At 33.7% G+C, this 16427-nt stretch overlaps 1 protein-coding gene across 1 annotated transcript in view; it reads left to right on the forward strand.

Annotated features, from left to right (window-relative positions):
- The window catches only part of CFAP47 (cilia and flagella associated protein 47), a 533305-nt gene that overhangs the window by 471997 nt on the left and 44881 nt on the right, over positions 1-16427 (forward strand). Inside the window, exons 59-62 of the mRNA XM_058535621.1 lie at positions 582-676; positions 3867-4019; positions 12045-12216; positions 16192-16353. Coding sequence (XP_058391604.1) covers positions 582-676; positions 3867-4019; positions 12045-12216; positions 16192-16353 — 582 coding nt within the window. The remainder of the gene's footprint in view (positions 1-581; positions 677-3866; positions 4020-12044; positions 12217-16191; positions 16354-16427) is intronic.

Genomic DNA, 16427 nt, shown 5'->3' on the forward strand with positions numbered 1-16427 from the left:
TATGACTTATGTTTCATTTTTAACAAGAAAAGCCCATTTTCAACAATGATCAGAACCATTTTCTAGTATTGCTGTCCTCTTGATGGTGTATGGCATACTTAGAATATTTTGACAAATGCCCTCTTTCTTTTAACTGGTATCCCCCAAAAGCAAATTCCTCATCCATTTCTAAAGTCCTGTACTTAATGGCATTTTTTGTGTTTTGTGCTTTGTCTGTCCAATTTAGAATATAACCCATGGGAACTGTATTACCTCTGATTAATCACAGTTTAGTCACATCAATAAATACCAATACCAACCTTTAAGTGTAGGGGAAAAAGTTCTTTAATTTTAACTTACATCTCATGATGGTTGTATTATATTTTTCTTTGTGATAATTTCCCAGGGTTTGCTTTGAAATGTTTATAAAATCAACATTTGCAGAAAATGTTTTGTATTTCATACTTAGCTTCTCTCTGCCAAAGTTTAAATTCACAATCTTTGCTAAAATACCATTAGGTTAATAAAGAATATGCTCATTTATGCTAATATTGAACATGTTTGTGTTTTTGTTCACTCTTAATAATTTAATTTCTAATTAGAGCTGTAGGAATAGACTGCGGAGAAATCCAAGCAATACACTGGGTATACCCTATTCTTGGACTCCCACAGGCACCACATCCTAAATATCCTCCAGGTAAGTATATCTTAGAGAACATCAGGATCCTAAGGGACCTTAGAGGCCCTCTAATCCTATTTCTTCTTTGTACAAGTAAGAAAATCAAGGTCCAGAGAAAGTAAGTTGTGAAGTGACCAGCTCTATTGATGGGAGTGCTAGGACTGAATCTGGTCTTCAAACAATGAGTCTAATGATCTTTCCACAAAACCACACCATTTCCTGTTGCCCTTCCTGTTGGTGAAACCTAGAAATCAGCTAAGCTTGAAATAACCTTAACGTCAGGCCCCTTTTCCCAAATTCTGTGAGGTACTCAGAGCCCTGCACTCGATCTATAAGATGCCCAGGTACTTTGGTTCTCAGGTCACATTTCATCATCATCTTCCAGCTTCTGTGTAACTCTAAGTCTCATCTAAGAAATATCCTATGGAGACGCTGATCCCTCTATTCTTAGTTGTCCCAGACACAAATTTTTATGATGTACTCCAAAAACCTGTCAGAATGTACTAAAGTTTTTAAGGAGGTTCTCTTTGCCACCATGTGCACAACATGAAATCCCTACTCTTAAAGTGCCTTTCTTTTTCTCAATGACCCCTTCTTTTCTTCACATCCTCCACAATTCTCTCCAGTTTCTGTGTGTTCTTTTTCCTCAATACTCTTCTCATTTCTTCCACATTCCTTGATTTTTTTCCATTTTCTTCTCAGGAACAGCCTAAGAAATGCACTTCCTCTTAGATAACCATACAGCGAGATTTAGTATCCCAATCTCTTAGCAGGCTCTAAGTGTAGTTCTTCATAACTAAGATGCACTGAATTGCTCTGCACAGCAAAGGGGTATCTATTTTGGATCTCTCCCTTGGGCAACACAGATGAGCTGAAAGAAGTCTTGAAATTTTGAATTGTCCTTTTCCCACCAATACCAATCTTTGCTAGCGAAAAAGAGTTCGTCTTCTACTGGCATAAATTATATAACCACGCTTAGAAAGAAGAGAAAATAGTAAGTTTTGCTTGTGAATGACAGCATTTCCTCAGATACACTGGTTATAAAGAAAGGCCAAGATGACATATTTCCTTACGTAGTTTAATTTTAACTGGAGTAAAAATCCACATAGCTAGCAGTATCTTTGAGAATAAATGTCATCTGTTTTACTTGAAGTATTTTTACCCTTGAGTTAAAAAATTATCGATACATATAAATATTTCAAATATACTAAATTATCTTCAGAATTCTTCACAAACATGTCAAAATATTTCTTTTATTTCCTTCTAGAAATTAGTCGTTTGTATATTTTCTGTGGAGCTGAACAGTTTAAAATTTATAATACAGTTATCTGATCAAAGTGATGTAATAAAGCCTAGACATTGCTCTGTTGGAATTCTAACAGCAGTGTTGCTCATGTCTACTGCAGATAGTTTTGTTTTTCTCAGATTAAAGATTTAAAGCAGATTTTTTTCAGTCTAAAACAAAGCCTGTGAGAACGTAAAATTATAGATTTGTTGCAGTTTTCTTCAAAGAAAGTTAAACATGCTCCAGAAACATGAAGACATTTTCCATCAGGTCACTTCTCTTGGTAATTATTCAATTTTTAAATTAAATGTGAGTTCTGTAAATAGCCGATGTTACATTAGCACTGCCTAGTAGTTATATCAGTGTTCTGAAACATGTTGTGTTATTAGCTATTAAATCATTTTACCAAAAGTCTAAAACCTATTCTGGTAATTATTTTTATCTACAAATGCCCATGAGAAACAAATGGATATAATTTTATAAATACATATTATTTACTTTCTGTACAGTCCATTCTTCATTTTTAAGAACACATCAGAAATAACCTGTTGCTTTCCTTGCTCAACTATATCACCATCAATGTTTATTGTTTCTTTTCTTTTTTATGTATCTATCACCCAAGTTATTCTCAAACCCAGGGTACTATTGTTCTGTGAGCCACCTTTTCTCTCTGTGCGTTCTTGTCTTCTCCTGTCCACTGGGGCAGATAATTGGAAAAGGACTCCAGTACTTGTCACAGTGTAAAGACAATGGAATGTGAATCCGTTGTGATTTGGTGATCCTTACATTGCCAGGGCACTAATTTCCTAAGGACTTACAGGACAAGGCCAGTGACATGATACTAATTGTAACTTTGATCTCACTAATTTCCAATGTAATGCTTTAAGACTGAAGCTAATTATAACCAGAAAAGCTTGTACATTTTCCTCAGCCATTTCAACCGTCTTGATTTATATCTAACTTTGTACCCTTATTGTACATTTCGTATACTTATTCTAAGTCCAAAATGTTCAATATCAACCTATAAATTTTAGAAGTAAAGACAAATTTATTTTAAATATTTTTATACTATAAATGTGGTTTGTATTGTGAAAACACATAAATCTGATGACATTATCCAATTTGCAGTTTAGATGAATATTATTGATGCCACAAAAGCATAGCATAATACATTTCAAAAGCTTTTTTAGTATTATGATTCCCTTTTTATCCCTTATATTCAATTTATGTCCTGTGTGCATCTGAATTAATAAAAATATAACATTTAATATATTTTGGAGAGGTAATATTCTTATTTATGTGGACTATAGTATACATGGCCCCACAATATTGTAGAGCTAATGCTAAAGGAATACATGAATACTCCTTTATATAATTAGTAGTTGTATATAGAAACAATATTTGGTTTCTCACAAGATAACTGACAACTTCTTCTGCACTGATATAAGTAAATGTTGGAATTTAATTTATATATAAATATATAAAGTTTTAATGTTGTACATTAAATTAATAAGTAGAGTTTGGCATTTACCACAGTGAACGTACAGAAAGCTGAGAAATTCACATGTTCACAACCACCAGTTGAATTATTGGTATAACTAGGTCAGTTCCTGAATCAAATTTCTGCATCCTAATATAATTTTCTATAATCTAGTGTATATCTGTGAGATTTCTCTCGTCATGCTATTTTTACATATTATTTAATATTCATATTTGCTTTCAAAATGTCAGTGTATGTAGATATTGGGTGCGTGTGTCTGTCTGTGTGTGTGTGTGTGTGTGTGTGTTAATGCCAGATGCAATGACAAGTCAAAGAATGCCAAAGGAACTTTTATTTTTCATGACATAATTCCTTTTCTTCTATCTCAATAATGATCATAATACTTAATAGCCAAATTAACTGGAAATATTTCTCTCCTATAGTTGTCATAAATTGTCAGTCCAGGAAGCGGGTAGAAGAGAAGGTGGAAGTTGTACTGAGTGGTGATTTTTTTGGGGAAAATCCTATCTTAGAACTGACAGATTTTGTAGTGACTCCAAAAAGAAATTCAGATGATTATTATGAAGATATCAATGGTAAGAGAACCACAATCATGTATATAAAAAATGATAAAAAATAAAAACTCAGTTTCCTTAAATTGCATGTTGCTGATTACTTAGTTACATGAAAATCCATGCCCATTTATTTTTCATTTACAATAAAGTAGTGCTCAACAAGTATTCAGTTATGTTTGTTCTGTTCATATGACAGTTATCTCCAAAATATATTATTAATGGATTTATAAGAATAGATTGTGATTCTGTCATCAGTGAGAAGAGAAAATCGTAACTGTAAATTTTACTTGCTTTCAACTTTAATTTCTTGTTTACTCTCTCTTTCTGATTTAGGGAATATGATCAAACCCATGTCTTACAGCTTTAAATTTAGAAACACAACCTTGAATAAAATATTTGTTATTTAAAGAAATAGAAAAATTGACATAAATTAGGTATAATACCCAAATAAATTTTGTATAATAATCTTTCTGACATTTAGAGTCTTAAATAAGACTTTTCAAAAAGTTAATATGATGGTCTGGCAAAATCAAATCCCAGTGATGCAAACTGTGTTTTTCAGCTATCTTCCAGATGAACCAAAGCAGAATGCTCCTATTTCACATTGAAAGGGACATTCCTATAGCAGGAATTTTTCCTCCTTGATTTTTTAAATCAAGGAGGAAAAATCTATATTTATGTATTATTTAAAAAACAAATTGACCGCAAAATTAAGTATGAAATTCCTTACAGAAACAAAATAGTTTCCCTAGTTTTCTCATTCATATCTATAGTTTTTTACTTTGATCTCGGTATTATCATCTCTGTGTCTGATCTAATTATTTCAGTGATAAAAGAATATAAATGAGATATAACTGAAGAGAGAGACAGAGTATAGAGATGGTAAAATAGTTTTTTTTTTAATTATTTTATTGAAGGCATATTGGCTTATAACATTGTGTGAATTTTAGGCATGCATCATGTTTCAGTTTCTGTATAGATTGCTTCGTGTTCACCACCAATAGTCTAGTTTTTATTTGTTACCATACATATGTGCCCCTTTACTCCTTTCACCCTCCCTCTGCCCCCTTCCCCTCTGGTAACCACTAATCTGTTCTCCTTATCTGTGTGTTTGTTTATCTTCCACATATGAGTGAAATCATATGCTAGTTGTCTTTCTTTGTCTGACTTATTTTGCTTAGCATAATACCCTCAAGGTCCATCCATGTTGTCGCAAATGGCACAATTTTGTCTTTTTTTGTGGCCGAGTAGTATTCCACTGTATATATATCCATTCTTTATCCATTCTTCAGTTGATGGGCACTTGGGTTGCTTCCACATCTTGGCTATTGTAAATAATGCTGTGATGAACTCAAGGATACATAAATCTCTTTGAATTGCTGATTTCATGTTCTTTGGGTAAAGACCCAGCAGCGGAATACCTGGATCATATGGTATTTCTATTTTTTATTTTTTGAGAAATTTCCATACTGTTTTCCATAGTGGCTGCACCAGTTTGCATTCCCACTGGCAGTGTAGGAGGGTTCCGTTTTCTCCATATCCTCTCCAACACTTATTATTTCTTATCTTGTTAATTATAGCCATTCTGACCAGTGTGAGGTGATATCTCATTGTGGTTTTGATCTGCATTTCCCTAATAATTAGTGATGTTGAACAGCTTTTCCTGTGCCTTTTGGCCATCTGTATATCTTCTTTAGAAAAATGTCTGTTCATATCCTCTGCCCATTTTTTGATCAGGTTTTTCATTTTTTTGTTGTTGTTGAGTTGTATCAGTTTTTTATATCTTTTGAAAATTAACCTCTTGTCAGATATATGATTTGCAAATATTTTCTCCCAGTTGGTGAGTTGGACTCATTTGGGCTTATTAATACCTTCCACCCAAATTGAGTCTATTCGTCCCAAACTAGCCAGTTGTAGACTCTCTGCAGGAACAAACAACCTACACATGAAGAGGGAGAAGAAAATGTGCATCCTGGATTCAAGACATTGGGAATAAAAGATAAACGTCTGCTCATCTGCTCATGTTCCCTTCCTTCACCCAAATTCATTGGTCAAATATGTTGCTTTTTGTCTGATGGCAAGTCATGATGGAGAAAGCAGATTGAGGCTGAGATTTTTTTTCCTCCTATTCTTTTCCCTTCTTGTGAGTGAATAAGCCCTTCTATGTAAACATAATAAATAGTAGATAAGAATCCCCACCACTGCCTTCCCATCATCCTCCCTTTATTGGAGAGTCTAATAAAACTTATCAAGCTTTATTAAATGAAAATGCCAGCACTCCTCACACACACCATTAAGTTAACCAGGATTGATCACTTTCATATCTTTTTCATTCAGCTACAATCTAGCAAACATCTTTGTTGCTGGATATTATGCTAAGCCCTAGAGATGCCAAAATTAGCAAGACACAGACTGTTGTCAAGAAATTCAAACAACATCCATCCAACATGTTGGATTTATGCACCTGTACTATTTAAATCAATTGGCATTGCCCTATTGGCATATTATTATACTTGGATTTTTAGACTGTATTTTGCAATGTCAGTCCTATAAGATTACAAATTATTCTCTGTGGGCAGAATTTTCCCTATAATTGTATTTGTTCTTGCTAAATAACTCCTGGTCCACACATTCTTTGTGCTCTCTGGGGATTAGTTCAGTGACTTTCTCTGTGGGGACTTTTTCTGTGAGAGTGTTTTTATCATTTAACTGCACATCAGATTCATGCCTCTTCCTTTTATTTCCCAGGTGTTCTGTAGCTTGAGGATATTTTTCTTTGATTAATTTGTTGTCTTTTTTGTGTCTGATTTGCTGATTTATGTGTCACGTTGGTCTCGTTTCACGCTTGGCCAGTCACCTTGCTGTATGTTGTTTGCATGCTGGACGTCAACTCCCATGTCGGGTTTGGTCTGTAATCACAAACAGCTCCTGAGAAACCTGTCATTGGTCCTCCCACGACCCCACACTGGCCTCCACACCTTGACCCTTTCCTCTCTGCTTCTCTTCATTTTGCTTTCTCTGCTCAACTCACTCCATTAAGTCTTCTGTCCTAACTACTCTAATGAGACCACCCTTGACAAGACTGTCAGCCTTATCCAGTATGCCTAATCCGGTTGTGAGATTTGCGTTCTGAGCTTACTCAGCCTGTCAGCAGCATTTTACCAGTTGACTCAGTTGAAGAACTTTCTTCTCTTGGTTTTCATGACTAGCCTTATTAATTTATTATCTCACTGGTTCTTCTTTCTCCATCTCTGTTGTTGACTTCTCTTCCTCTGACCAGGATCTAAATGTTTGAGTGACCCAGGACTCTACCTTGAGGGCCACTCCACTCCATTGCACAGGTTATAGGTTATGTTCTGCACACTTCCAGATGCTGATGGCATCTTCTCAGCAATTGTGCCGTATGACAGGCTTGATATCCTAGGTTGTGAAGTCTGAAGTCAGACAGCTTGAGTTCTTCCTTTTAGTCTCTGTGGGGCCTTGAGAAAATGACTTTACCTCTCTATAAACTCAGTTTCTTCAACTGTAATGTGGAGATAGTAATGCTATCTGCTTCATAGGATATTTTTGAAGATTAAGTGTAAATGCATGGAATTCTTAAAAGTGCCTAGTTCTCAGTGAGTGTTCCGCAAGTGTTAGATATTACCATTGTTATCATTTAAAGCTCTAGTTGGGTATTCTGTGACAGTGATGTACTAGAGGGCCCATCTTCAGTCACTGACAAATGATGTTTTCAGATGGAAACATAGTCCTCTCAATGTCATTCAGTGGGTTTTCTCATTAATATACAAAAGAATATTCTATCAAAAAGAAAGTACAAAAATATGATACCTAAACCTTAGAGTCTGAAATTGCATGCTAATTGCTAAAAACTCAGATAAAATATTTATGTTACAAGAAGTCCCTTTATCTTTTATTTCTGATATCTTGTTTAAAATAAAACTAGTAAGAAGAGCATCAGCTGTGTAGCCACTTTCTTCCTTTAATTTTCATTTTGTAGTTTACTGTACTTGCAGTCATATCAGAGGAACATGTGGCTATTTTAAATTAATCAAAATGTTTCATTTATTAAATGACCTTATGAAAGTGAAGTAAAACATATAAATGAAATACTCCTTAAAAAAGATACCCAATTTTATAAAAATAATAAGAGTGTGCAGATGGCACATTCTTCATTATCTGTTCAAAGAAAATAGCATGAGGTAGTTTATCCAGCATTCTCTGTTTTCTTTGAATATCTTGTTGTCTTTATCCTATTTCAAATTTATCTTCAGTACTCCATTAACTCCTTATGTGATTATTATGTTCTGTCAAACAAATATATATACCTATTATTAATGAAGAGGGAACTGCAGAAATTTAGGGAAAGAACATGAATAACAATGTTTATTATACTTTGATATTCATTTCTCCATAATTGAGACATTTTTATTGGGTTTGCTATGAAATATGTTTCTTACAGATTAAAATGTATATGGCATAATAATACATAGTTTCAAAGTATATTTCATAAATAGACTTGTTATAATTCAATACTTTTTGATTATTTATCATATTTAGTCAAATGTTCTCTTTTTAAAAATCACTGATATTCTTCTACATTGAATAAAATTCAGTCATTGTCCTGAGAAAATTCACCTAAGTAACAGGCATCCTTCGCCAACATAGCTCCCAGTGCATATTATTGGTACTATGATACAGGCATTAGGTTGAATGATAATTATGCAGGAACAATATCTGGATGGGAGACTTACCCCTTTTGTTCAATATCATGACTTTGCTGCCACACTCAAATGATTATTACCATTATTATTTTATGACACTATGGATATCTCGATAAATAAATAGATGGATAGATATAGATGTCTAGATAGATAGATAAATATTATTCTCTGCAATTCTCTGAAACGTGTTTGATTAAATATTTTGTATATATGTTAAGGGTATGAATACAATACTGAAGTGATAAGCTCATGACTCTAGTTACCAGTCATGACTACTCACGTGGCTCCCACTTTGCACATGGCAGGCATTTCTTGATCTTAATTTACATCTTCCTCTCACCCCTGTGAAAGCCACCACCTTGCCTGAACTATTGCAGAAACTTCATTACCTTCTCTCCTAATCCCCTTTTGCTCAATTTACCACTAAAACAGTATATCACTTCCATACTTAAAACATTCAGTGGCCTCCTGTTATTCTTAGAAGTCTCAAATCCTCACATACCCTGCACGGTCTTGCCTACTTTGCCCACCTCATCTCTTGACAAGTTCTTCCCATTCCCTCTGCTCCACCCGCATAAGTTTTTCCTCAAATGGGCTGAGTTGGTTTCCAAGATAGTCAATTGCCCCATGCTGCTCTGATGCCTAGGAGGCATTTTCTTCCTCTCTACATTCAGGTAACCCTTATCAGCCTTGAATTTTGGTGTATTGGTCTCCTCCTCAGGATCTTAGCAGTCAGATTCCCAGGATCTTTGCTTCATAGCCTCCTTTACTTCTCCATAGTAGGTTATCACAGTAATAATTTAAAAACTAGTGGTATCATTGGTGGTTTATTGGCAGTTCCTTCCTCTCAATCATAAGCTCCATGAGGACAAGAACCGTACTTGTCACTTCAAGGAAAGCTTTTAATTATTATTTGCTGAATGGATAAATAAATGAAAATGTAAATGATAAGAAAAATGTTATGTTTTTAAGATATGTTTAGATGTTGACTGTGGAAACAAAATTATCTGCCTCATATTCATGAATTTAGCCATAGCTAGAAAGTTTAATTGGGACAAAATCTGTAGGTCTTAGTTAGCGATTCAGGAAAATCTGCAGAGAATGGGAGACAATTGAAAATGGGAGATGCTTTAAGACAAGCCTGTGATAACCATTATATATTGTAAGATAGAAAAAAACCCACAGAGATTAGTAAATATTTACATACCTGTTAAAACACAATTGAAGTTAAATATATATTTATCCTGACTATTAATTTCATGAATTCAAGTGTCTTTTTAAGAGTTTGCTAAAAAAGGACAGAATTTTCCTCCAATATTAAAAAAATTTGTTACAGTAGTCCCAAGGACTGTTGACTTGTAACTTTAAAATTGTAATGTGTATTATGGGAAACTAAGTTTATACTCTTTTTAAAAAATGTGCAGTTATTCTCTTAAAGTCATGAGCCATGTTTGTCATGAGAGATTAATTTTATCTAACGATCAGATGATAATTTACACTGGCCTCACTGACTTAGCTCTTACCAACCCAATCCACATAAAAGTACTGTATAGATTGTCTCCAAATTAGGAACATAACAAAAGACATATTTCTTATTTGGTAGCATGACTTTTCAAATAAAATGCAGAAACTCTAACAGATTAGCTTTAAGACACAATACAGAATGTCAGTTTATTATGATTTTGTCCAACCTGATTCTGTCCCTCTCCGTTAGGTGCTCATATCAATATGTTGGAGTTATAGACGGAGTTGGAGGATATGTGTAGTTTGAAAAATATATTCATGTGGTTCCTATTTGCCTCATCCCCTGCCCCCATCCCCTAGCTGATAATCACATCTCTATTTTGTACCAATGGATCTTCTTATGGTTGGAATTATGACATCCATAGTCACAGATTCCCCACAGGGGGTTCAATGCTTCTGAAACTAAATTTAGCATCTCATTTCCTACCTTCATTCTGACACAACCATTCCCATAAAGGCTTCAATAATTAAGCAGAAACATGCAGATCTCAACTACATACAATATTTGTTTGAGAAAATATTATGTTATTTGAATGCAATGGAAATTTCATCTCCCATTAAGCACTCTAAAATTCGTAAGTGCTATTTCTCTGTATGGATTATGGCTCCTACGGAACATTTCCATATCCCATTCCCAGAACAAATAGACACATTATATGTAGATACATTGATTTTGCTACCGCAAAGAATGGTTATTGATAGGAACAACAATTGCTGATTTTGTCAATAGGATAAAAACCAGCAATTCAGGAGGTCGGAGATTTATTTTTACGTGTGGAAAAAGAAAAAGATCTTGTAAGGGTGTGGGTCAATCAGTTATTTTACATTAAAGGTTTGCTGAGTAATCATTAAATATGGCTTAGGCATGTTACAGCCAAGCTATTTTTCAGAGTTCTATAGCAGAAATTATAATCAACGACTTCTGAAAGGTGGTCTGGTTTCTGTTAGGATTGCTTAGAGAAAGGTGACCATCAGTTCAGTGAATCCAAGGACCACTTTTACCTTTATACACTAGAGACAGACTTTAGAAATTAGCTCAGCTGTGAACCAGGTCAAGTCATGGTTCTCTGACCTCTCTTCCATGATCCACGTGCAACAAACTTCTTGGTTTGGGATTTGGGCTCCTTACCTGTAGGTGGAGAGTAAATATAATAGATGTTTGTGCTTCTCTTCTACATGCCAGTCCTGGTTTTAAAATATTTTTCACATAAACCTAGCAAAACCCTGCTGTAACTTTCCTCTGGTAACCTACTGGTTAAGAAAATATGGTTAACCGTGTTGTCTATAATACCCCAAGACTAAAACATGAAGAACTCTCTCTTTTATCAAAATATACCAGAACTTGAAAATCCTGTCCTAATATATTGGGATGCTGTTTTAATATTGTTTAAACTTAATTCAAATCTGTCTTTATAAATTACAGATCTATAGGCTTTTAATACATTTATTATGTAGAGTATGTCACATTATTTGTATTTTACAGTAAATATTGATTATTAATTTCCCTTTGGGTATTTCTTGTTTCATAAATCTGAATTTTAAACATTTAAGGATAGGAGGAATTATCTTATGCATTTATTTTTTATATTCATTCTTTATTGATTTACCTTTTAACAAAAGCATACTGAGTACTATTACATACCTGGTTATGCACTAGGTATTATGAACACAAAGCTAATTAACATATACCCTCTCCCTCCCTCTAAATACTTGTGCGTGATTAGTATTGACATGTAATTGATGTTCAATCTCTACATATTTAATTAAATTGAATATATTTTAATCTTGATTTTCCTAGTTATGTCTATAAAACATGAATTTTTCTATGAAATTCTATTTGAATCTGAAGTTATGAAGTCTAACTTGGAATCCTGCTTGGCTTTATGTTTGATCAAAAGATCTTATAATATCAATGCTGAAAGGATAACATTGGTCTTCAGACTGATATTTGCACCAAAGAAACCATTGAGGTACACCTGCTTTTACCCCTTTTTTCTTTAAACAATATTATTACTCTTTTAAACTAAATATTATTACTTTTTAAACTAAATAATGTTGATTTATCTTTCTATATTTGGATTGTATTACTTCTTTGATGCTGTTGAGGTAAATATTTTGGGCCAGGTTATTTCTAGCTATCAAGCTATGAAAAATATTCTGATGAGAAAAAATAGTCTAAATGATTAGAAATTGAAGATATCCTTCAAAAATTGTGACCTCCTTAAGGTCATTAGCGTATAATACTAACAAAAGAAAGCAGTCTACTTTGTAAAATTTTTTTAAAAATTACCGACTTGTTGCTGTACATTGGCAATATGATATTTCTTGATACTACTTCTCAGAACCAGTTCAAATGACGAAAATGCCTAAACTATGTTCTACTTTGTAATTGCTTTCATTACCCTTTTACCACCCAAAACCATAACAATGCACATCCTTGGGTAAGGTTTAAGAGGATCATATTGGAATCTTTGAGAACAGTGAGCTTTGAAGATCTGTCCTCTGGGAAACCTCATCCAGTATCTTTATATTTACTTTTTGGGCAACTGATACTTAGCACCTGCAAATACTGTGTGATATGTCACATCTGAAATAGGGCCTTATTTTTGTCTTCATGCAGAGATAACAATCGGAACCACAATATACACAAAGTACAAAATACAGCCTGGCAATCAAGAAAACAGTTGTGCTTTTAATCATTTCTATGGTTTAACTATGTATTTGATGTAGCCAGGCATGTATGTAAAGTGGCTTTGAATATGTAGTCCAATAACTAAAAGATGCCAGAGTCATCTTCAGGGAGCAGTAATAAAATCAGGCTGCAACAAGAAAGTACACTATAAACATTGACATTACCCTCTTTTATCTTTTATTTCATTTTCATAATTTTCTATGTTTGTTAGTATTTTTTCATATTTAGCTTAGTATTGTGTTGATTTAGTGATATGGAAATTACTAGCAACAACCAGAAGGGGAAAATGTTATCATTGGTGAATATGAGTAGAACCAATGTGAATTTATACTCATTCAAAATTTTCTCAAGTGAATACTTGAGAAACTGATTTAGGACAACTTGTATGCATGATTCATAAATTTTTGTGAGTGTTATGTGATGTTCTGATGTAGTTTAATAATTCTATTTTGTGCATATATGTATATATTTATTTACTTTTGTCATTTCTTCTTCCATGTGTATTTGGAGTATTTCACTGCAAGACACACAGTTAAATGAGAAAAAACAAAATAAAACCATTAGCTCTAAAGAAAATAAGAAAATATTTATACCCAAACCATGCTTTACCTAGGTAATTAAAATAAATATTAAATTCAATTCTTCTCTTCCTGGTTGGCAAGGTAAAAATACAAAATTTTCATGTTTTGGTAAAAGGAAAATATAATTCAAACAATAAATACAAGATAATTTTTCACATATATCCTTTCACAGAATAGTGTTGTACATAATAAAAATAATGGTCACAGCCTTAAATGGTAGTTTTACAAAAAAAAAAAAGGAATATTATTCCTAAAGGTCTTGACCTTTTCTTTCAATAAAAGAGTCTAATACAAAAACTTAAGAGATCAATGGTTAATATTGTCATGAATCAGTCTAAAGAGTCTAATTTAACACAGGTCTAAACTTTTTTTTTAAAAAAGAGAAATGATAGATGTAATTTGTCGTGAGGTATCTTTAGAAATCATAATCTTAGCTTGACTTTTTCCTGGAACTCTTCTTCTGCTCAAGAGATGAACAGAATTAGGACCCAAAGTTCTATTTCACACAGTTTGGGAGAGACAACTTGGCATAGGAAATATATATGTGCATTGCTAGGAATCCACAGTATTGACCATAAAATGGTTCACTGTGTCATCCCTGAAATTGAGTGGTCTTCCTCGGCTATGGGCCAAAAGATTGACTCAGTGACTTCCTACTAACTCAAAGATTAGCCTGCTGAATGGAATTATTCAACATTGTTCATTTGAACATATTCATTCATTTATTCAAAAATCATTTAGCATCTACAAAAGAGACAAAATCCCTGCACTGTTGGAGTATATAGTCTAGTGAGAGTGATAGATAAGAGAGAAATACGTAAGTTAACAATAACATTTTATACTGTCCTGAGAAAGGGACATAAAATAAAGGAAGGAAATAATTAAGAAGAAATAGAGAGCTATGAGGGATGTACATCAGATAAGATGGACAGTTAGGCTTTCACGAAGGGGTGATGTCTGAACAAATACCTTATAGATGAGAAGAACTTGGAAGAGTATTTGAGACAGAGGAAATAATAAATGCAAAGGCCACAGGACAGTAAAATGTTTGCCATGAACAATTAATAGTAAGGAGGCCAATGTTTCTCTAACACAGTAAGCAAAGGAGAAAGTAAGGTTGGAGAGTTTGGCCAGGATCTGATCACATAGGGTCTTGAGGCTGTAAGTTTGTCTTTTATCCCAGAAACAATTGAAATGACTGAAGGATAAATATTTGGGGGACTGATTTAGGACAACTTGTGTACATGATTCATAAAATTCTGTAAGCGCTGGGTGCTGATCTGATGTAGTTTAACAGTTCTATTTTGTGCATATATGTACATATTCATTACTTCTCCCATTCCTTGCTCCAAATGAATTTAGGATGGTTCGAAGATAGATACAGAGTTAAATAAGAAAAACCAAAATAAAACAACAGCTCGAAGTTATAGAAGTCCTCTCCTCCTTGTGAGATGGCAAGAGTAGAAGTGGGAAGACCAGTTATTGAATTAGTGCTCTTGAAATAGTGCTGAGAGGAATATAGTTTCATTTACTAGGATAGGAGAGTGTGAGAGAGGTATAGGTTTAGGGTTTACATTTTGGATATAAGTTTAAGATGATACATCAGTCATCATGGGCTAGTTATACTGCACAATATTCTACTGTTTCAATGCAATACGCTTTATTGTTACCAGCACTCTACTGAAGGAATATTTTTATAAGTTTAGTACCAGTGTTTTGATAGTATACACATCACTTCTTGAAATCTTTGAGGCATATCTCTGGGGGAAATTACTAATAGTGAAATTGCTGGTTTAGTGTGTACAGCTTTCAAATTTGGTAACATATTGTCCAATTGTTCCCCAAATGATAGAATAATTTTACAGTTGTATCTAACGAGGCTTGGAGTTCCAGAACTGTTCTCTATGACAGTTTCAGATAAGAGGATTGTGATTCCTTTATCCAATCTGACATATATAATTGATTCATTTCCCCCCTGAGCAAGCAAATGAATAGGTAACCATTCCTCAACTCCAGCTACTTTCCTGTGTCTCCACTCTTCATAGCCAAATGCTTAGGAAGGCCGTCTCCACTCTCTTCATTAATTCAACTGCCACTCAGTTATATGTTATTGTGTGAGGTGTTTGTGGTCTTTATCAAATGCAATTTAATTTTTTAAAAGCTTCAGTTTAAATCAGTTTTATGGGGCTTTGTAAGTGTTCACAGAAAATATAATTTTTCTATGTGAAGAAAAAGTTGAAAAAACTTTCTCACAGTGTTTCATTTTGAACAGAAAATCCCCATATGGAATACCTATTGGTGTAACACTTGGGTCCATTTACCAATCTCCCCTTAGAATTCTTAAATATTATAATATTCTATGCTGGTTACAGAAAATTTGCAGAGTCAATTTGGCATATGCTACTGGTTCTTAGTAAATAACTAGAGAGTAGGTAAGATGCACTACAAAATAATTACCTTATGGGGAGAATGATAATATAACCTGTGATCTAAAAATTATTCCTAAAATGTAACTAATAGTCATCTACTTTTTTTTAGGAATTAAAAATCCCAGTGTTTTTACTGAAACCACAGGTCTGCTTACGTTTTCACCTTAGATATTGATCTACTATCTTGTATTCTCTCTGCTTATTTTCCTGTAGTATCCTTTATAATCTCTTTTTCTATTCAAGGACTCAAATTACACTGAAAATAGAGTGCATAACAGATGGGATCTGGAAGTTTCCCATAATGTTGGTTGCTACTGAGCCTGATGTGGACGATGTCATTAATATTGAAGGAGTTGGTTTATTTAAGGAATCTACTGTTGACTTCAGGCTGACAAGTCAGACAAGGTAATATATCAAGCCAAATTATGTAATTGGATTTGTGAATGTAATTTATGCTGAACCAGGAAACAAAATTTAAG

This window comes from Diceros bicornis, chromosome X (genome assembly GCF_020826845.1).
Source record: "Diceros bicornis minor isolate mBicDic1 chromosome X, mDicBic1.mat.cur, whole genome shotgun sequence".
NCBI lineage: Eukaryota > Metazoa > Chordata > Mammalia > Perissodactyla > Rhinocerotidae > Diceros > Diceros bicornis.